The 20,153-nt window shown below is 33.5% G+C and overlaps 6 protein-coding genes across 6 annotated transcripts; 3 read left to right on the top strand and 3 right to left on the bottom strand.

Moving 5' to 3' along the window:
• Nucleotides 1-1,001: 1,001 nt before the first annotated feature.
• LOC128955283 (tetratricopeptide repeat protein 38-like) lies at nucleotides 1,002-3,147 on the bottom strand. The gene is made up of 6 exons (XM_054300939.1): nucleotides 3,096-3,147; nucleotides 2,682-2,762; nucleotides 2,502-2,583; nucleotides 2,073-2,427; nucleotides 1,938-2,013; nucleotides 1,002-1,860 (listed from the first exon to the last, which is right to left on the bottom strand). Exons 1-6 carry the CDS (start codon nucleotides 3,123-3,125, stop codon nucleotides 1,102-1,104), a joined length of 1,383 nt encoding a protein of 460 aa, XP_054156914.1. The 5' UTR covers nucleotides 3,126-3,147; the 3' UTR covers nucleotides 1,002-1,101.
• Nucleotides 3,148-6,392: 3,245 nt separating this feature from the next.
• On the top strand, nucleotides 6,393-9,266 carry LOC128956065 (glutamate--cysteine ligase catalytic subunit-like). Its single transcript, XM_054301746.1, has 6 exons — nucleotides 6,393-7,069; nucleotides 7,150-7,472; nucleotides 7,562-7,647; nucleotides 7,722-8,383; nucleotides 8,449-8,646; nucleotides 8,733-9,266. The coding sequence occupies exons 1-6, from the start codon at nucleotides 6,920-6,922 to the stop codon at nucleotides 9,264-9,266; spliced, it is 1,953 nt and encodes a 650-aa protein (XP_054157721.1). The 5' UTR covers nucleotides 6,393-6,919.
• Nucleotides 9,267-9,727: 461 nt separating this feature from the next.
• LOC128955377 (60S acidic ribosomal protein P0-like) lies at nucleotides 9,728-11,072 on the bottom strand. Its single transcript, XM_054301042.1, has 3 exons — nucleotides 11,001-11,072; nucleotides 10,802-10,934; nucleotides 9,728-10,710 (listed from the first exon to the last, which is right to left on the bottom strand). Exons 2-3 carry the CDS (start codon nucleotides 10,853-10,855, stop codon nucleotides 9,817-9,819), a joined length of 948 nt encoding a protein of 315 aa, XP_054157017.1. The 5' UTR covers nucleotides 10,856-10,934; nucleotides 11,001-11,072; the 3' UTR covers nucleotides 9,728-9,816.
• Nucleotides 11,073-11,126: 54 nt separating this feature from the next.
• Nucleotides 11,127-12,735, top strand: LOC128955376 (tRNA (guanine(10)-N2)-methyltransferase homolog). Its single transcript, XM_054301041.1, has 3 exons — nucleotides 11,127-11,290; nucleotides 11,358-11,423; nucleotides 11,515-12,735. Exons 1-3 carry the CDS (start codon nucleotides 11,237-11,239, stop codon nucleotides 12,685-12,687), a joined length of 1,293 nt encoding a protein of 430 aa, XP_054157016.1. The 5' UTR covers nucleotides 11,127-11,236; the 3' UTR covers nucleotides 12,688-12,735.
• Nucleotides 12,683-14,062, bottom strand: LOC128955378 (ER membrane protein complex subunit 2-like). Its single transcript, XM_054301044.1, has 3 exons — nucleotides 13,834-14,062; nucleotides 13,612-13,719; nucleotides 12,683-13,510 (listed from the first exon to the last, which is right to left on the bottom strand). Exons 1-3 carry the CDS (start codon nucleotides 13,883-13,885, stop codon nucleotides 12,771-12,773), a joined length of 900 nt encoding a protein of 299 aa, XP_054157019.1. The 5' UTR covers nucleotides 13,886-14,062; the 3' UTR covers nucleotides 12,683-12,770.
• A 711-nt stretch (nucleotides 14,063-14,773) lies between these two features.
• LOC128955375 (endoplasmic reticulum transmembrane helix translocase-like) lies at nucleotides 14,774-19,825 on the top strand. The gene is made up of 14 exons (XM_054301040.1): nucleotides 14,774-15,382; nucleotides 15,460-16,294; nucleotides 16,374-16,694; nucleotides 16,762-17,213; nucleotides 17,284-17,394; nucleotides 17,478-17,603; nucleotides 17,676-17,787; nucleotides 17,871-18,067; nucleotides 18,133-18,184; nucleotides 18,266-18,631; nucleotides 18,739-18,935; nucleotides 19,038-19,292; nucleotides 19,388-19,531; nucleotides 19,631-19,825. The coding sequence occupies exons 1-14, from the start codon at nucleotides 15,116-15,118 to the stop codon at nucleotides 19,736-19,738; spliced, it is 3,543 nt and encodes a 1,180-aa protein (XP_054157015.1). The 5' UTR covers nucleotides 14,774-15,115; the 3' UTR covers nucleotides 19,739-19,825.
• Nucleotides 19,826-20,153: the final 328 nt, after the last annotated feature.

Here is a 20,153-nt window from a genome sequence, read left to right as displayed (position 1 = left end):
CAGTGATGATCTCCGAAGTCCCTGAACTGATGGTGTCTGTACACGAACTTTAGGTATCGATAAATATTGATTACTACTACCACCACCACTACTACTACCACCACTACTACTACCACTACTACTACCACCTGTACTACTGCTACTACTTTCCATTGAACTAATAGTTTGCAAACTACCAGTCCTTTCATCATTATTATTGGTATTCATTATAATCATATTATTATCAATAAGTTTATTATCTTTATTAATATTGAATGAATAAGACAATTGTTGTTGTGATACTTGACCAACAATATCATCAGTTCCTATGTATTGATATATACAATATATATATATATATATATATATATAATAATTTAAATAATAATAATAATATTCTTATAATAACTAAAAAAAATTTGTACCGTTTTTTGTTATACTTTGTGGTTTCAAATCGTTTATTCTAATAATTGGTTTATGAATTGGCTTCTCATTAGGTTTTAATGTAAATCTTTTTCTCATAATTTTTTCTATTAATTATTAAATAATATTAAGAATATATAAACATATTTATATAAAAAATATTATATTTAATTTTTATATATATATTATATGAAAATTTATTATATTTAATGAAATATCCAATATTAATGCCATTAAAAATTATTTATGTATATTATTTATAACATGTTTATCTGTTGAGTATACTATATATTATATATTTATAATGTATATTGTATTTATGCATTTTCATATATTTGCATAATTATCGGCTGAAATGTTTTTTATGAAATAAAAATAAAAATAAATAAAACTTTGTTTCCATAGATTTACAATTGATTTTCTTTTTACTAAAAAAAAAATTATTTTAATTATAATATTATAAAATGACTTAACACCTTAGCAACAATAATTGTAATGTCAAATAAATGTAAATATTTATAATATATTTGTAAATAAGTCTAAATGTTCACAAAATTAAAAAAATTAAAATATCTATGAAATTATTTATTTTTTGCTGATTTATTTTAAAAAACATTTTATATATGGTTTTTAAAGCGATATAAACTTTATAAACTATTTTTTTTTGTTGATTTAATTATTATTGAATTTTTTTTTTAATTATTGAACCGATAATAATGTGTTAATAAATGGCGAGTCATTCAATGCCCGTCTTTCGGCACATAATCGCTGGCAAAGTCTTTTGTGACTGTCTTTCGGCGATTTCAGGGCCGCAACGATCAGCAATTGGTTGAACACATCCCGTTGAGCATCACTACCGCCGATATCAATGATATCGTATCGTATTTTGTTGAGTTTGTCCACTGCATTGGCGTATCGTTCGTCGTTGAAGTCGATCATCGCTTCCAACAGCGGAACGGTTACTCTAACCCAATCATCGGAACTGACTGACGGATCAAACGATCGGACCAGTTGTTGGGCCGCTTTCGTATGATGCGACCCAAGACAGGCCATCATAAAGTGGGCGTCATTGAAACCGTAGATATGGTCGCTTAGGTGGGGCTCAATAATTGAGTAGACGGTATCCCAGTGCTCAGCGGTGGTAAACTGTTTGGGTTTGATTAGGTCCAGTCGATAGAGTAGTGACGCAGCGTCCACTATGTCCAACATTGCCCCGTTTTCGACGGCTCGGCGACCGATTTGACTATCGAATAGTTGGACAGCCTTTTCGTATTCGCCTTTTTCAATGTGAAACAGTGCCCAATGCCAGAAATTATGACAGGCCAAAAAGTTGCAAACCTCCCAGTCCTCGGTGGTCGAACTCATCAGTTGAATACCGTCATCGTTACGACTTTCCATAGTTAATACGTGAGATAATGCATGGGTAGCCCAGGCGTCGTTACGGTTGGCGTCGAGCGCCTGGATGTCGGGGGGGGGGATAAAGTTTTTTTTTAAAAAAGGAGTTGTTAAAACATGTTTTTTAAATAAAAACTAACCAATTTTGCTTCCCGTTCCGCTTTATCGTAAAACTGTGTTTCCTCCAAACCAAACGCATACATACCGTGAATATAGCTAAAAAAGTTTTTTTTAACTACCGTTCCATACAATTATTGATCATTTTTTTCAAATACCTTTTTAATGGCAGTGAACTTTGATCCCAAACCGGCAATACCCTAGCGATAGAATCACGGATTTGAGTACTTTTACCCAAATAGAAAAGGGCGTCGTGGCTGAACTTCAGGGCCTGTATGTCAGTGGGATAGTCGACCAAAATTTCCTCCCATATATTTGATGCTCCGTTCCAGTCGCCCGAAGCAAACCGATGGACAGCCTCGACATGTTTCAGTTCTCTGTCCTCAATTTGGTTTCTATGTTTTTCGGTCAATCGCAACAAATCATCCAACTGTGCCTTCAAATTGCTGTCCAAACGTACACTATTGGTCGTTCCGATCAATTCTAAGCCCAGACTAAAACTTCGGCCCAAAACTACAACAAAAATAAACTTTTTTTTAGCACCGGTTGTCCCATAAATTAATCCAAAAAAATAATAATAAAATTACTAAAATTAGGATCAGCCTTAACCATGTCGTCGCATGTTTTGGACAGTCCACCCAAATTTGGGTCGTCATACCATCCGATTAACTGTACATTTCATATCCACAAAAAAAATAAAATAAAAATAATTAATTTACCGGTAAATGTCTATAAATATTTATTATATTGGATGGTATTATACATACCTGAGTGACAGCGGCATCATATAGTTTGATAGCTGTATCCGAGGCACTGCTTTTGATTGACAGTCCCTGTGCTCTCCAGTCCTTCAAAAAAAAATTGAAACAAATCAAATAAAAACAAATTTTTTTTATTAGTTTAATAAATAAATAAACAATTTTGTTTTGTTTAGATTAATAAAATTGACATTCAATTTATTTAATATGATAGCTAATTTAATTGTATATAAATTGAGGAAATATTTTTTGTACGGATATATCATATACCGGTATATATATTTATATAATAATTAAATCATATTTATAATTAATTATATATATATAGACAATCATAAAAAATAGTATAGTATAAAATAATAATATTAAGTAATTAATATTAATTATCGATTAAATTAAATTATTAATACACAAAAAACTAACATCACTTGATCTCCAATTAGTTCTATACATAATATTTGCAAAATTAAAAATATAAAACAATAAATTGTATAATTAAATAATAAAATAATGTTATATATGTTTAAATATGAGACTAAATACTGTACTATTGAAAGTGTTTATATAAGTATTTAAATAATTTAAAAAACAAACAATCAATGATTTGTTTGGGAAGTTTCACATTTAAAAAAAATAAATCAAAAAAATATGATAATTATTGTGTATATACAGTAGTATTACGTGTACTGTATATATACCAGTAGTTGTCGGGTGAGTCTAATATAGAGTTACCAAATGTTTTCTAAAAATTTAAAAATAAATAAATAAATAATACATTTGTATTAAATTTAAATTAATAATAATAATAAAATACTTGTACTTGAAATATCTACTCTAGTATTAAATATCAAAATATTTTTTACTTTAATAAGTTTCAAATTTAGTAAAATTTAATGACTATTAAGAGTACAAATAATTATGACTAATATAATTTTACTACTTTTTTTTATAAAAAAATATATAAAACATTATGTATATTATAGTTTTTTTTCAAATTGATAATTTTGATTTTTTTTAAATAGTTGAATGTCTGTGTAATTCAGGGAAAGTTGGTCTCTCTTTAGACAATGCATACATGTCCAGGGAGTACCTAATTTGAAAAAAGTTATAATAATAATACATGTATTAATAAAACACATGTAAGTTAATACAGTATTAAAATTATATTTAAACATATATACACACAAATAATAAATATTATTTGCAGCTAAATATAGTATTATATAAAATTTTAATATATATATATATATATATATATATATATATATTAATTTTACACAATTGATTTTAATTTTGAAATTAACAAAAAAATTTCGATATTATATACAGTAGTTTATTTCCATTTCCAAATTTAAAAAAAATATATTTTGATAAAAATAAAACAATTATCAAAAATGTAATATTTTCTAACTTTTTTTTAAAAAAGTTAATCACTAACTCAATAGGTCTATAGTCTAGAATCTATCCAATGATAATAATAATGATTAAAAATTTTTTTGGGACACTTGTTATTGACTGTCCCCTCAAAAAAAAACTAAACAAAAACATTACCGTAAAATCTTAATTATAAGTCGATCTGGTGTATAGGTCGCAGGTCATTTATTGATAAAAATTATAATAATTTTGTTGTATAAGTCGCACCTCATGTATAAGTCGCACAACTTTTTAATAAACTGTAACTCATGTCATATGTAGTCAATTGTTTGTATGCATCAAAAGTGTATTGAATTGTAGCAATTGTTTGATATCATTAAACAAAATGGTAAGACATTCTTACACAACAGCGAAGAAGTTGGAAGTGATTGCTTTTGCGGAGACGAACGAAGACGGAAATAGAGGGGCTGAAAGACATTTCGGTATAAATGAGAAATTAGTCAGAGATTGGCGTAAAATTAAATCAATACTTAACAAAAAAAAACCGGAGAGGAAACCAGTGTTTTTGGCCCGAAATCGAGAGAGAAATTAAGACCTGGGTCTTAGACCAAAGAAAACAAGGATTTCGTGTAACATTAGTCAACATTAAGTTAAAAGCCAAAGAGATTGCTATCAATAAGTCGATTACGGGTTTCAAAGCCAGTGACTGTTGGTGTAACAGTTTTATGCGGAGAAACAAGTTATCGGTCAGAGCTGTGTCCAGTATTGGTCAGAAATTACCACAAAATTGGGAGCTAAAAATGGCTGAGTTTATGGCTTATATGAATAACAATAGAGATGGTGTTCAATACCAACACATCGGTAATATGGATGAAGTACCGGTTAGTTTCGATATTATTGGAAATTTCACAGTTGATTCAGTTGGTGCAAAAGAAGTTAAAATAAAATCTACCGTAAACGAGAAAAGTTTTTTCACGGTTGTGTTGTGTGTCACTGCTGATGGCGGAAAATGTGATCCTATGGTCATATTTAAACGTAAAACGATACCCAAAGAAGATTTTCCTAAAGGAATAATAGTGAAAGCAAACCCTAGCGGTTGGATGACTGAAGAAGTATTCATTGAGTGGTTGTCATTAGTTTGGAAACGAAGAAAAAACTCATTTTTCAATAAAAAATCGATTGTTATTTATGACTCAATGACAGCTCATATTACCGAAAAATCAAAATCGGAGGCTAATATGTTGTCGACTTTGGCGGTAATACCGAAAGGATTAACTAAAAAGTTACAGGCTTAACTATCAACCGGTCATTCAAATCAAAATTGAGAAAAGAGTGGGAGAAGTGGATGATTGAAGGCTATCATACATTCACTAAAAGTGGTTCAATGAGAAGAGCTTCTTATTGTGAGATCTGTCGTTGGATTAAGAAGAGTTGGGACGAAGTGTCTGTTGATTGTATCAAAAATGGCTTCAAAAAGGCCGGTATTTGTGATTACAATCAAGACGCTACTCATGAGGTGACAGACATCGAATCTGATGACAATACTAATGAAAGAGTTTCAAATGAATTGGATTTTTTGAATGCATTCAATACTGACTCTGATTCTGATTTTGAAGGATTTTAGTGATAAAAATTTTATTAAATAAATAGAAATTAATTTTTAATATTTTGAATTTTTTTTATATATAAGTCGCACCTCATGTATAAGTCGCAGGTCTATATTTTTAACCTAGATCACTTTTTTTGTTGTATAAGTCGCGACTAATACAATAGATTTTACGGTAATATTTTTTGTAACTAAGTTATAGATAGTTAATAATAATACCGTAGGTTATAGAAAAATAATTAAGTTTTATATAAGATATATATATTTATATATCTTATATTTATATATATTGTATATGAAGGTCACTAATATTGGTATTTGGAGGCTAACCAACAAATTGATGATAATGTCAGTGATATATGAATTGATATTAAATTTTTTTTTGTTTTTAATTTTATATTATTTGGTTTTGAAGGCAATCATCGCAAGTGTGTATGAAAAATACCAGCGAATGATAATAATTACAAAAAAAAACTTGTGATAATACTGTTTAAAAAAAATACAAATAAAATTATAACTATTATACAAAAAAAAACTTCATTTTAATCAAATATGCATTGATTGCCAATTCATTCAGTAAGTTGTGATATATGTAGTACTACTGTATAATAATGTATTAAAAAATATTATTCAGTGATTGAATTGCATTTGATTTAGCATTTGTTGTTTGCATACATATGTTATTAATACACTGTAGTATTGCATCCAATGTTTAGTGCAATTAAAGTGCAGTTCAATGTATAGAAAGAGAGAGAGAGAATAACAGTGTAATTGTTAACCAAAAAAAAAAAATTGTTGTCAAAACAAATATGATATAATAAAAAAATTATTTATTTTTTTTTAAAAAAAAATACAGTTAATTTATGTCAAACATCATATGATCGGCCAATTGATCCAATTGTTCCTCATCATCAATATCATCATCATTCATATATCAATGATATTTTACATAAACATTATACAAATCGATGGCCGATATTCACTGTTGTTTTTATGACATTAATTGCAGATATTATTGAAAGAGAGAGAAAAATTTGTGACCAATTAGTATCAACTCATAGTGACATCACTGGTGGTTGTGGTCATCATCAAAGTCTTCAGTAGTGTCATCAGTTCATCAGTGAAAACACTAATTGAAATATACATTCAATTCATATGCGCAAAGAATCTGCAAATTCTTGACTCTTTTATCTGTCTGTGTATTAACTCTTCATCTGTGTCTTCATAATCATCAGTGACATCATTACCAGAAGAGAAAGAGAGAGATATGGGTTTATTATCTTTGGGTAAACCATTGTCATGGGATGAGACCAAACAACACGCCGAACATGTCCGACAACACGGCATCAATCAGTTCATCAATTTGTTTAAGAATCTGAAAGACAGAAACGATAAGACACTGAAATGGGGCGATGAAGTAATAATAATAATAATAATCTTCTTTAACCATACCATCAATTGATCCTAACATTCATTGTTATTGTTTTGTTCATTTAGATCGAGTATATGATTGTCAAGTTTGACCACAAAAACAAAAAGGCAAGACTCAGTCTGAAGGCCAAACAGTTGTTGGATGTTATGGACAGTCGAGAACAACTGGAAGGTAGCAATCGTGCTGTTCTTTGGCGACCCGAATGGGGCGAATGGATGATTGAGGGGACACCGGGAAAGCCGTACGGCATCGACGAGTCTAACTATTCGGGCGGCGGATCGCTCGCCCATTTCAATGTAGTCGAGGCCAATATGAAGAGCCGCCGACAAGAGATCAATGCTTTGCTGGATGAAGACGAAGCACTTCTCTGTATTACTAGTTATCCGCGGTTTGTACGATAAAACAGAAAACTATTTAAGAAGAGACCGTTAAGTTTGTTATTAAATTTGATTTTTGTTTTTAAAATTTTTCATTTAGTTTAGGAACCGATGATTTTAGTCATCCGTTTACAAAACCTGATCCGAAAAACAGTGCAACAAGAAGTCAATTCTTGTCCGATGACGGTATGGATCAAGCGTTTACCATACATTTTTCAATAATTAATAATAATAATAATTGTCTTAATTAATTGTTATAGTCATCAGTAGCTATCATCCAAGGTTTAAGACAATTGCCGAAAATATTCGCGAACGTCGCGGCCGTAAAGTCATCATAAATGTACCCATTTTTAAGGACTCGAAAACAGTTGATCCGTTCAACGAAACGTTCGACGATGAAGAATCAGATTCGGCATCGAAGACCGATCATCTATACTTGGATGGCATGGGTTTCGGTATGGGCTGCGCCTGTCTTCAGGTAACATTCCAGGCGTCGAACATCAATGAGGCCCGTGTTCTCTACGACCAGTTGACACCTATGTGTCCGATTGCTATGGCCCTGAGCGCCGCCTCGCCCATACACCGGGGCTATCTGGTCGACCGCGACTGTCGATGGGGTATCATCTCGGCCTCGGTTGACGACCGAACCAAGGAAGAGCTCGGCGAAGAACCGCTGAATCACAATATGTTTCGTATAACGAAATCCCGTTACGACTCAATCGACTCGTATCTGTGCGAAGCTAACGACAAATATAACGACATTTTGCTAACCTATCAGAAGTGTTACTATCAGCAGATGATCGACGCCGGTGTCGACCCGATGCTGGCCAAGCATATCGCCCATCTGTTTATCAGAGATCCGATTGTTGTCTATAAGGAAAAGTTGGACCAAAACGATGAGATCGAGACCGACCATTTCGAGGTTAGCATTTGTTACTTCAACTATGGTAACTGTGGGTACATTAAGTTTACGGGTAATATTTACAGAACATACAGTCGACTAATTGGCAGACAATGCGATTCAAGCCACCGCCGCCCCAGTCGGGTATCGGCTGGCGGGTCGAATTTCGGCCAATGGAAATCCAGATGACCGAATTTGAAAACGCCGCTTACGTTGTGTTCATTGTTTTGTTGACCAGAGTTATACTGTCGTTCAAATTAAATCTATTGATTCCCATTTCAAAGGTAATAGTCATTCATATCAATTCGTGGTATTTAATCCCATTTGAAATATTGGAAACTAATTTCAATCAATTGATCCAATCTAATAGGTCGATGAAAATATGATCGAAGCTCAGAAACGTGATGCCGTCAAGAGATCAAAGTTTTGGTTTCGAAAAGACATTATCAGTTTGAGATCACCGCCCGAAGCGGCCAAATGTGTGGAAGCGACCGGTTGTTGTTCGGATAATTGTTGCGAAAAATCTGATTCAGAAACGACACCGTTTGATGAGTCGTGTGTACTGATGTCGATCAATGAGATTATCAATGGAAAGGGTCAACAATTTCCCGGTTTAGTACCATTACTCAAACACTACCTGAGCAGTATTGAACTGGATGTCGATACCCAGTGTACTATTCAACAGTATCTCAATTTGATTGCCAATCGAGCTTCGGGTAAACTGAAGACAACTGCTCAATGGATTCGGGATTATGTCAGTCAACATCCGGACTATAAACACGACTCTATAGTCAACGATACGATTAATTATGATCTACTGATGACATGCAATCGTATACAAAAAGGAGAGCTTAACCCTCGGGAACTGGTCGGTGATAATCCCCGAACTAAAACCAATTTATAACACATTTGTTTTTTTAATTATAAATTTTTAATTTTACATAATTATTATTAGCGAAATTAACTAATCAATTATTTTTTAAAAGAAACTAAACTATTCATTAATTAAGTTTTTATTATTATTATTAACATTGAATAGATTATTATCAAGGTGTTATATATTTATATTTATACCAATAGCATTCCAGTTACGGTAAAATTGATAATGTTATGGTTATTTGATAAATAAATTTATAAATATATATATATATATATATATATATAAAAGTTAAGTACTGTTATGTTAAGCACACAATTTGTATGGTAACTAAAAAAATTTTTGTTTGTTGAGTGCAAATTGATTTTTAATAATTACTAATTAATTTAAAAATAATAATATAAGTTATTAATCAGATTTTGTTTGTGACCAAAAAAAAGATGATTAAAGAAAAATAATTTTATATAGACTTTAAACAACAATTTGTGTTTTGTTTCTCATTATTTTATTGTAAAAAAAAATTTACAACAAATATTAATTCAATTCAATAGATTTCAAGTCATAATCAAAAGATTTTTTAATCAAAAAGACCGAAACCCATGTCGTCGTCTTCTTCCTCTTCGGACTCTTCCTTTTTCTCCTCCTTCTTGGGTGAGCCACCTTTAGCCGCGGCGGCAGCTGCCGGAGCGGCGGCCACTGCAAACTTTGACGGATCTTTCAAGTACTCTTTGGCCCGATCGGCAGCCGCAAAGTTGATATCGGTTTCCACTGCAACGGCAATCAAGTTCTTCAAACCGTTGACAATCGAATGAGGAGCCGAAGCCATTGTCGGATAGCCGATCGACAGTGAAACAGCGGCCACATTGCGTACACCGGCCAAAAACTTTGAGCGCAAATCTTCGGGTGTAATATCGAGAATAGCCGGATCGAAAACGGTACCCGAATCGTACACTTGGCGTATGATTAGACCGTAAGTAAACGGCGAGATGTTCAACATGTTCAACAGTGTAGCCTCGGAGGCGCCAACTTTCTCATCCTTTTTGATCAAATGGATTTCGTTGATGATCTCAATGGTTCCCTTCGAGATCTTAGTGGGAATCGACAGCGCCTGGAAAAAGGATGTCTTTTCGGGTCCCAAACCGGTATTCTGTGCCGGTATGAACACATCGATCGGAGCGATAGCACCGGCTCGGGCCGGAGCACTAACTTTGTTGTCGAGAATCTTATCCCTGACATCGACTAACTCCAAGTTAGTGAAGACAAAGCCAACGTTCGACTTAATGTGTGGCAACAACTTCTCGAGCGACGGATTGTTCTCCAGATGACCTCTGATGGCCTTTCGGATCATCGTATTCTTGCCCATCAATAGGACAGCGTCTTCGCGCAACGAGTGGCGGATCTGTTGCATCTGTTTGGAGCCGACATTGTCGACACCGACGATAAAACATTTCGGATACTCATCGAGAAGTTGCTAAACATATATAAAACCAAAAAAAATCATTAGTCAATAATCGGGTTAAAATTGATGGCCAGTGATGGCCAACAACCGAAACACCACTTACCGTCAACTTAAGGAAATAGTTGGCTTTCCACGTGGACTTGTCCTCCCTGACCATCTTTGGAAGTGATACAAGGATTCAGTTAGAGTTTAAGGACAAATCAAGAGTTAAAGAGGTTTTTAAAGCGTTGGGTTAACTATGAAATCAATTAAAATTAAAAATAATTAATTAATTATTTAAGTCAAGAGAGAGACAGACTTACGGCTTACTAAGCGATCCAACAGTTTGTGTGATATTATTGACGGAAAAGGATGTCTTTGAGAGACAACACAACCAAAACATGTGACCAAACAATATGTATGTGTTTTTAGTGGAGTCACACGTGACTGATGTCTGAAACACGTTGTCTATGAATAGGTTCTGACAGTCAGTCAGTTCTTCAGTGACTTATTTTTTTCTTCAGTTGATCCGTGCGATTGATTTTCGAAGAGACGACAAATGTCTGAATACTTGCTATGGTTTGCCAATCAATACAATGATTTCAGAGTTTCGGTGATTATTATTAACTTTTTTTTTGTATTTTTTTAATAAATATTTTATTTTGGTTTTTCTTCTGCAGGAGTTTGAAAGTTTGTGTTCACTTTTGGCCATCGATTTCTTGTACAGCGAACAGCCGTCCGATAAGGTCTGTGATTAGTCAATACATCCGATCAAATGATTTCTTTATTTTGTTTCTTATTATTCTTCTTCTACTACTACTTCTTCATCTTCTTTAGCCATTCATAATATTCCGAAGCAATGCCACTGATAGACAACTGAAACAATTGATGTCGCGGACAGTGTTGGCCCGCAATATCTACGAACTGTGGATCAATTCGGATCAATTGACCAAATTCTACGATGACCTACGCCAGTGTCCGCGCTGTCGATTACCGCAATATCGGAACAGTTCGTTTAGGATCTATGTGGACGCCTATAATAAAAAGTTGTCGTTAGCGGACAAAATCGAAAAGATCGAAACAATCGGATTTTTACCATTTGAAGGACCGATTGATTTGCGGACACCCGATCATAGTTTTCATCTGTTTGAATACTATGGCAGCGATTCAAATATAATACCTGAGGAACCAATTCAGATCTTATTCGGTAGACATCTATACAAAAGTAATCGAAAAGTTTGCGCAAAATTGTCGCTAAAAACGAGAAAATTTATCGCCAATACATCAATGGAACCGCTATTAGGTTTATTGATGACAAACATTGCTAGAATTACTGCCAATGATTTAGTACTGGATCCGTTTGTTGGATCCGGTAGTCTATTAGTTGCCGCAGCTTATTGTGGTGCCTATGTTTTTGGTACTGATATTGATTATAAACTAATCCATGGACTGACCAAACCGTCCAGAGCTGGCGTCAAACAGAGAGACGAAGACGAAAGTATTTTAGCTAATCTAAAGCAATACGGATTACAAGACAAGTATATCGATGTTGTGGCCGCCGACGCGTCGCTACCGATTTGGCGAAAAGAAAAACGTTTATCCATTGACGCCATCATTACTGATCCGCCGTACGGTAAACGTGAATCTCGGGAACGTATTGGCACCGAAAAACAGTATAAAATACCGGATGAACTGATCGATGGCCACATTCCAGCAAAAGTTGAATACAATTTGTGTGATATTTTCAGTGATTTACTCAGTTTTAGTGCTTTTCATTTGAAAATCGGCGGACGACTAGTATTTTGGGTGCCATTAGACAAACAAAATAATAAAACCAATTTCGATATTACCACCGATTGTCATCCATGTCTTAAAGTGATATCAATTAGTGAACAACAATTATCGACATATATGTCAAGGATTTTAATATGTGTCGAAAAGTTCAGAGAAGAAGAACTAGAAGAATACAGTGAAGTAATAGTAGTTAATAATAGAGAAGATGTTCATTAAAAATACCAAAATATAGATATAAATTGTATATAAATTAAAAAAACAAAACAAATATATTAATTATCATTCAATTAATTAATATCTTAAGTGCTATTTGAGGTGATCTGCAAATTGGCTAACATTCCTTCCATAGCGACAATTCGGTTTTCATCGTCGGACGAGTTGTCTTTATAGAGTCTACTGATCTGATTGGATGCCCAACTGGCTATACGTAAGTTTTCACGTTTTTTCTGCGAAGTAGTTTTCGGCAATGAGGCCACACTGTTGGCCGCCAACAGTAGCCCATAGAGTGCACGCAAATTGTTTGGATTCAATCGCAACGCCTGCGAGAAGTAGGTTCGCGACAGTTCCAGACTTTCGGTAGTATTGATAGTGTACTGAATGGCTGCATATCGTTCGTGGTATAGATGATTGTGTGGATTGGCTAAAATCAATTCCTCCACACAATAGGCGGCTTTGTTGTACTCTTGTTCTTCGACATACAGATCTGATAATTGAAGCCAAGCTTCGGTATCGTTCATAAACTTCTTGAGATAATCGCATAGCTCTTTGATGGCTTCGCCGATACGCCTTTCGGCCAACAGTATAGCTATTTGGCGTTTGTATAGCAATGAATTGGATTCGTCTTTTTCGATCATCTGTTCGTAGGCTTGAAAGGCGTCTTCAAATCGTTCTCTTAGTTCATACTTTGCCATTATCTTCAGTCGTCTGACACGTGAACTATTGGCAAACTTGGTGTCCAACTGTTGCAGACAGTCTTTGATTAGTTCGTTGTCGTGCAGATCGATGGCAGCGATGCAGACCTGTTCCAGAACTTGCCATTCTGTTGATATGATAAGTAAGTGGATGACAATCACCAATCAATTAATTGATTTGAAGGACATTATMGCAGATCAATCAATCTTATAATTATTGTTAACTTACTTTCATCGCCAAGAGTTGATCCAAAATCCATGTTTAGCCAAATATCTCGTACAGTCTCCGAGTTTCTAACATTATCTTCTCTCCACTTTTGTAGCAATTGCTTGGCCTCTGGAAGTGATGATATCAATGAAGAAGAAGAAGAAAAAGTTACCATTAATTAGGTCTACAATTATGATGCCATCAATGGTATCAAAAACATTGTCTATATTTGTATATACAAACCAATTTTGGTCATTTTGGACACATTTTGGGCAGACATCGGATCCGCAGACATATTATATATATGTTTAAAATTAATTATTATTTTTTGATTAAAAAATAAAAAAAACAATTTATAAAATCAATTGAAAATTAAATTAATTTAATTCAATTCAACCAAAAAAAACTAATCAAACAATTTGTTGAATCACTTGTTGTTGTTATATATAACTGCAGTAAATGATTGACATATAAAACACATTACAATACAGACTATAGTATACTATAAAACACTTGATTTTATTTTATTTTTTAAGTCTATTTTATTATTAAATAAAATATTATTTAATATTATTATTATTATTACAGTAAAAGTCACTCACAAATCAATATAACGTTAAATACTTGTATTTATTTTCCTTTAATAAAAACCTAAACAAATAGGTTCACAACTAACGTATAGTTAGTAAAACAAAAAATGGGGGGTTTATTACAGGGGGGTAAATACAGACTAAAAATATATTAATAATTATAAATATGGGTTAAAAGGGGTACAAGTTTTCTATGTTTTAAGTGTGTATTATGTTATGTATGTATGAGTTAATACAAACACTGCTGTTTGCTGTTTAAAGTTGTCGAGTTGTCGTCAAAGTTATTCATATATAACGTTAATACTTATGTTGTTGTGGTTTTTAGTACCCCTTTCAACAACAAAACAAACAAATAATTATTTTTTCTTTAAATATATATATATATAAATAAAATAAATTTAATGTCTATTTAGATACATAAAAATTATTTGACAAATAAATATAATATATATATAATTTTAATTAAACAATAAAATAATTTAAACACATTTTTTTGATAATTAATTATTTTTTAATATCAATAGATATTATTATTATTACAATTCAATAATATATTCAATAAATTTAATACTGTATTGAATGACATCATAACCGGCGTCTCATTCACAACAAGTGTTACGTTTGTGTCCAATAAACTGAATGTTTGTTTGATTGACTGATTTGTTGTGTTGTTTTGGATCCAAAAAAAACCGATAATTTTTTAGACCAATTGGTTGGACAACACTATCGGGTATTTAATTGATTAATAACTTTGGTTGTCAATCAACCGTACGGACCAATTGATGGACACAACAATACATATTGATTTGAATTGTCTGCTGTTGTGATTGCAATCTTGTGTTTGAAACGACTGAAGAGAACTTAACGATTGAAGAGTGGATTGTTTTGTCGATTTAGAAGAAGAAGAATAATAATAATAATAATTATATCAAGAAATGGAAGCGATTAGCGAATCGTCGGATCAATTGGTCAAAAGTGTCGACTGCTATACAAGTCGTCCGTTAATACTTCACGGCTATATCGGACCGTTTGTCTCAATTTATGTCATATTGATCTACAATTGGCTCAGCTATTACTCGCAACAGGACTCGTCCCAAGAGATCTGGTTCATAGCCGTCGCACTGGTAGTTGTCGTCCAGATATTAGCCTATCTGTTCAGCCATTGGTCTGTTCATTGCAAAAGTTTCTTTGCGTTCACCAAAGTATGTATTCATATTTGATCCAATCGTATCCAACGACTTTGACTAACAACATATGTTTCAAATTTATATTGCTTTAGACATCTGGTCCCGGGTCGGCCACATTTGTCAAAGTGGTTCCCACACCGAACAATGGGTCGCCAGAGATGGTACGTTTGCATCACACAGCCATCACTGACACCGGTGGTGACAATAAGGATGGCGGCGAAGAGATATGGTTTACATTTCAAAAAACAAAATATGTTTACGATTTTGAATCGAAACGATTTCATGTCCTATCGTTTCCGATAAATTTGGAGATCACAGCCTACCAGAACTGGAAGGGCTATCAGGACGACCAGGAGTTGGCCGGAATTGAGCGGCGATTTGGTCGAAACAATCTGGATATGGAAGTACCCGAGTTTATCGAACTGTTCCGCGAAAGGGCTACCGCACCGTTCTTTGTGTTTCAGCTGTTCTGTGTTGGCTTATGGTGTTTGGACGAGTTCTGGTACTACAGTGTCTTTACTTTGGTAATGTTGGTGGCATTTGAGTGTGTCTTAGTTCAACAACAGTTGAGAAATTTATCGGAAATCAGAAAAATGGGAACCAAACCGTATTCGATACAAGTCTACCGAAACAGGAAATGGAGAGCCATTCAGACTAATGAATTAGTTGCCGGCGATATTGTCTCAATTGTTCGATCGCAGGACGAAAATCTGGTTCCCTGTGATTTGCTTCTCATACGCGGCTCCTGTATTGTTGACGAGTCGATGCTGACGGGCGAATCGGTACCCCAGATGAAAGAACCAATCGAATCGATTACCGAAAACAGAAATTTCGATATCGATAGTGACGGCCGATTGCATATGCTCTACGGCGGAACCAAAGTTCTACAGCACACGGCACCGGTAAAGTTGGCCACTGGACTGAGAGGTTTGTTAACCATTGATGTTAAAATTGTTATCCAAATTTTTTTAATGGTTATCTCTTTCTATGATATGTACGACAATAGCTGGTGATAATGGATGTGTTGGCTATGTTTTGCGTACCGGTTTCAACACATCGCAGGGCAAACTGTTGCGGACAATACTCTACGGCGTCAAGAGAGTGACTGCAAATAATTTGGAAACATTTGCGTTCATATTGTTTCTGTTGATCTTCGCGATCGCTGCCGCCACTTATGTCTGGATTAAAGGAACCGAAGATCCCAAACGCAACCGATATAAGTTGTTCCTCGAGTGTACACTCATATTGACATCAGTGGTACCGCCAGAGCTGCCAATTGAGCTCTCATTAGCTGTCAATACATCACTGCTGTCGCTCTCAAAATTATGTTTGTTTTTAAGTCAATTATATTATATTATCACATGTTTTAAGATATTTATATTTCTTTTAATTAGTTATCTATTGTACGGAACCCTTTCGCATACCATTCGGTGGCAAAGTCGATGTCTGTTGTTTTGACAAAACTGGAACACTAACCAGCAATGATTTGGTTGTCGAAGGTGTGGCCGGTATTAAAGACAAAGAAAAAGTTTGTCCACTCAGCGATGTACCCCTGGATACGATTCAGATATTGGCGACCTGTCACGCATTGGTTCAACTAGAAGATGGCTTAGTTGGCGATCCGCTCGAAAAGTCTACACTGAATGCTATCGAATGGATGCTAACGAAAGCCGATGCAGTGATACCAAAGAAAGGCAAATCACCGGGTCTTAAGATATTTCATAGATTTCACTTTTCAAGTGCTCTCAAGAGAATGTCGGTTATTGCCAGCTATTCGGCGCCAAATTCTTCGGATATCATCTATTTTTCGGCAGTAAAAGGAGCGCCAGAGATATTAAAACCAATGGTTTGTTTGGTTTTTTAAAAAAAAAAGTTATTTCATATTATTATAATTTTTATTACTAACTTACCGGTAGTTTTCAAAAGTTCCCGATAATTACGATGACGTCTACATTGAAATGTCTCGAAGAGGTACCAGAGTTCTGGCGTTGGGCCGGAAAACACTGGGAATGCTATCCCATCAACAAGTGATTAGATTATTATTATTATTACATTAATACTGATAATGTGTGTTATTATAATGTTTTTTTAAATTATCATTATTTTTAAGGTCAGAGATATGAACCGAAATGATATCGAAAAGAACTTAGAATTTGGCGGCTTTTTGGTAATTTCGTGTCCACTCAAACCCGACTCGAAATCTGTTATGAAAGAGATAATTAGTTCACAACATCACGTATGTTTGATTTGATATGTTTTGAGTGGTTTTTAAAAAAATTAATTTATCTGTAATTAATTATTTTAATAGACTGTTATGATTACCGGCGACGCACCGCTTACCGCCTGTCATGTGGCCAAAGAGTTACACTTTGTGTCGAAAAAGAAGGAGACATTGATTTTGACCCCTATTGACAATCAAAGTAAACAATCGTTTATAATATTAATTATTTTTAAAAAATTTAGATTTAAATTACCGATAAAATTTCAATTCAATTCACTACAGATGACTATCAATGGATATCGATTAACGAAAAGACAAAACTCGATTGCATTCCCAAAGATTTGAAACAATTTTTCAATTCCTACGAACTCTGTATTACCGGCGATGCACTTAACTATTTGATTGGCAAAGATCTGAAATTTTTTAAGAAACTATTACCACATATCAGAGTTTTTGCCAGAGTTGCGCCCAAACAAAAGGTATTTAATTGCCGTTACATCAAAAGTTATAAATAAAATATATATATATTTTTTATTAAATTAAGGAAATCATTATAACTTCATTGAGAAGTTTAGGATTTAACACATTAATGACAGGTAATAATAATAATAATAATAATAATTTAATATATTTAAGTGACATTCGGTAATATACTAATTGATTGATTACGGTAATAGGTGACGGAACCAATGATGTCGGAGCTCTAAAGCACGCACACGTAGGAGTGGCACTGTTAGCCAATGCACCGCTACAGGCATCCGATATACCAAAGCCGAAAAAGGCGACGTCGTCGTCGACGACCAACGACTCGAGTGAAATGAGCAATAATATACCGCGCAATCGGATGAGAGGTCGACCGCACTCGGAACGTAACTCGGGAACTGGATCGAGCACACGGCCACAGAATCGGGCAGCCGATACCCAACAGCAATTGCAGCGAATGATACAGGAAATGGAGGAACAGGACAAAGCAACAGTTGTCAAACTGGGCGACGCTAGTATTGCCGCACCGTTTACATCAAAATTGTCGTCAATTCAATGCGGTTTGTAGTTTAGTTTATTAAAAAAAGATGATTTTTTTAGTGTGCAATTTTGTTTTGATAATTATTTATTTATTTTGTTTGTTGGKCCCCCCCCCCCCCCCTATTAGTTTGTCATATCATCAAACAAGGTAGATGTACACTGGTTACGACACTACAAATGTTCAAAATACTGGCCCTCAACGCACTAATACTTGCCTACAGTCAGTCCGTACTATACTTGGATGGCATCAAGTTTAGCGATGGACAGGCCACTCTACAGGGTTTACTACTGGCCGGTTGTTTCCTATTTATATCGAGATCACGGGTTTGTTTGTCTGATTGATTACACCTAAAGTTTTATAATATAAATTGAGATTAAATTTATATATATATAATATATTTGTTGTTTTGTTTAAAATACATATAGCCATTAACCACACTATCCTCTCGGCGACCATTGCCCAACATATTCAACATTTATACGATTCTTACAGTTTTATTACAATTTGCGGTCCATTTTTGTACACTAATCTATTTGGTTAACGAAGCAAAAGTTCGGTCTCCGAAAGCGGACGAAAAGTTTGCTGATTTAGACGCCGAGTTCAAAGCATCTATCATTAACTCAACTGTTTATATCATATCTATATCACTGCAAGTGTCGACATTTGCTGTTAACTATAAGGTTTGTCGATAACACACAAAAAATATATGTTTAAAAAAAGTTAATCTAATTTATTAATATAAATGTTTTTTTGACCACACATTTGTTTCCATTAGGGCCATCCGTTTATGGAAAGTTTGACTGAAAATAAGCCCTTACTCTATAGTATTATCGGCTCATTTGTGGCAGTTATCTGTTTGGTAACCGGTTTATTACCCGATCTGTCCAATCAGTTCGGTATTGTTGAGTTCTCATTAGATGTAAGTGTTTTTTTACTTCAAATTAATAAAATAAAAACCCGTAAATAAAAAAAAAGTAATACTATATTTTAACCACAAAACAAAAAAATTATCTAATAGTTTCAAAAAGTGCTACTATCGGTGCTGGCCATGGATCTGATCTGTGCATTAGCCGTGGACAGGATTCTCGAGTTTCTCTTTGGTAGAGCAAAGTTAAAAAGTCTTTAATAATAATGTATTGTTTTTTAAAATTTTTAATTAAATTATAGTTTAGTTTTTTTTAATTGATAATTTAAGTTTATTTTCTAAATGATTCCTCGTCTTTAATTTATATAAAAAACATTTTTTTAGTTGTAATTTATTATTATTATTATTATATTAATTTAATTGATATTTTTTTTAATTCAAATATTTATATAATACATCTAAAGATTTGTATTGTATGTATATATTCTGTTATATAGAATATATATCTATATATATTTATTAGTGAAATAAATAATAATAATTTAAAATAAAATAAATATTAATAGTTATTTTGTTAATTATTTTTTTAAAAATTTAAAAAATATTTATAATTTATTGCCTGATTATTTTTGCTTAAAAAATAAACTTAAATATAAATTTGTATTAATAAAATTGT

The sequence above is a fragment of the Oppia nitens genome, unplaced genomic scaffold (genome assembly GCF_028296485.1).
Source record: "Oppia nitens isolate AA-2021 unplaced genomic scaffold, nextdenovo-longstitch-racon4-pilon3 scaffold2_pilon_pilon_pilon, whole genome shotgun sequence".
Classification (NCBI taxonomy): domain Eukaryota; kingdom Metazoa; phylum Arthropoda; class Arachnida; order Sarcoptiformes; family Oppiidae; genus Oppia; species Oppia nitens.
This window is presented reverse-complemented; position numbering and strand designations above follow the sequence as displayed.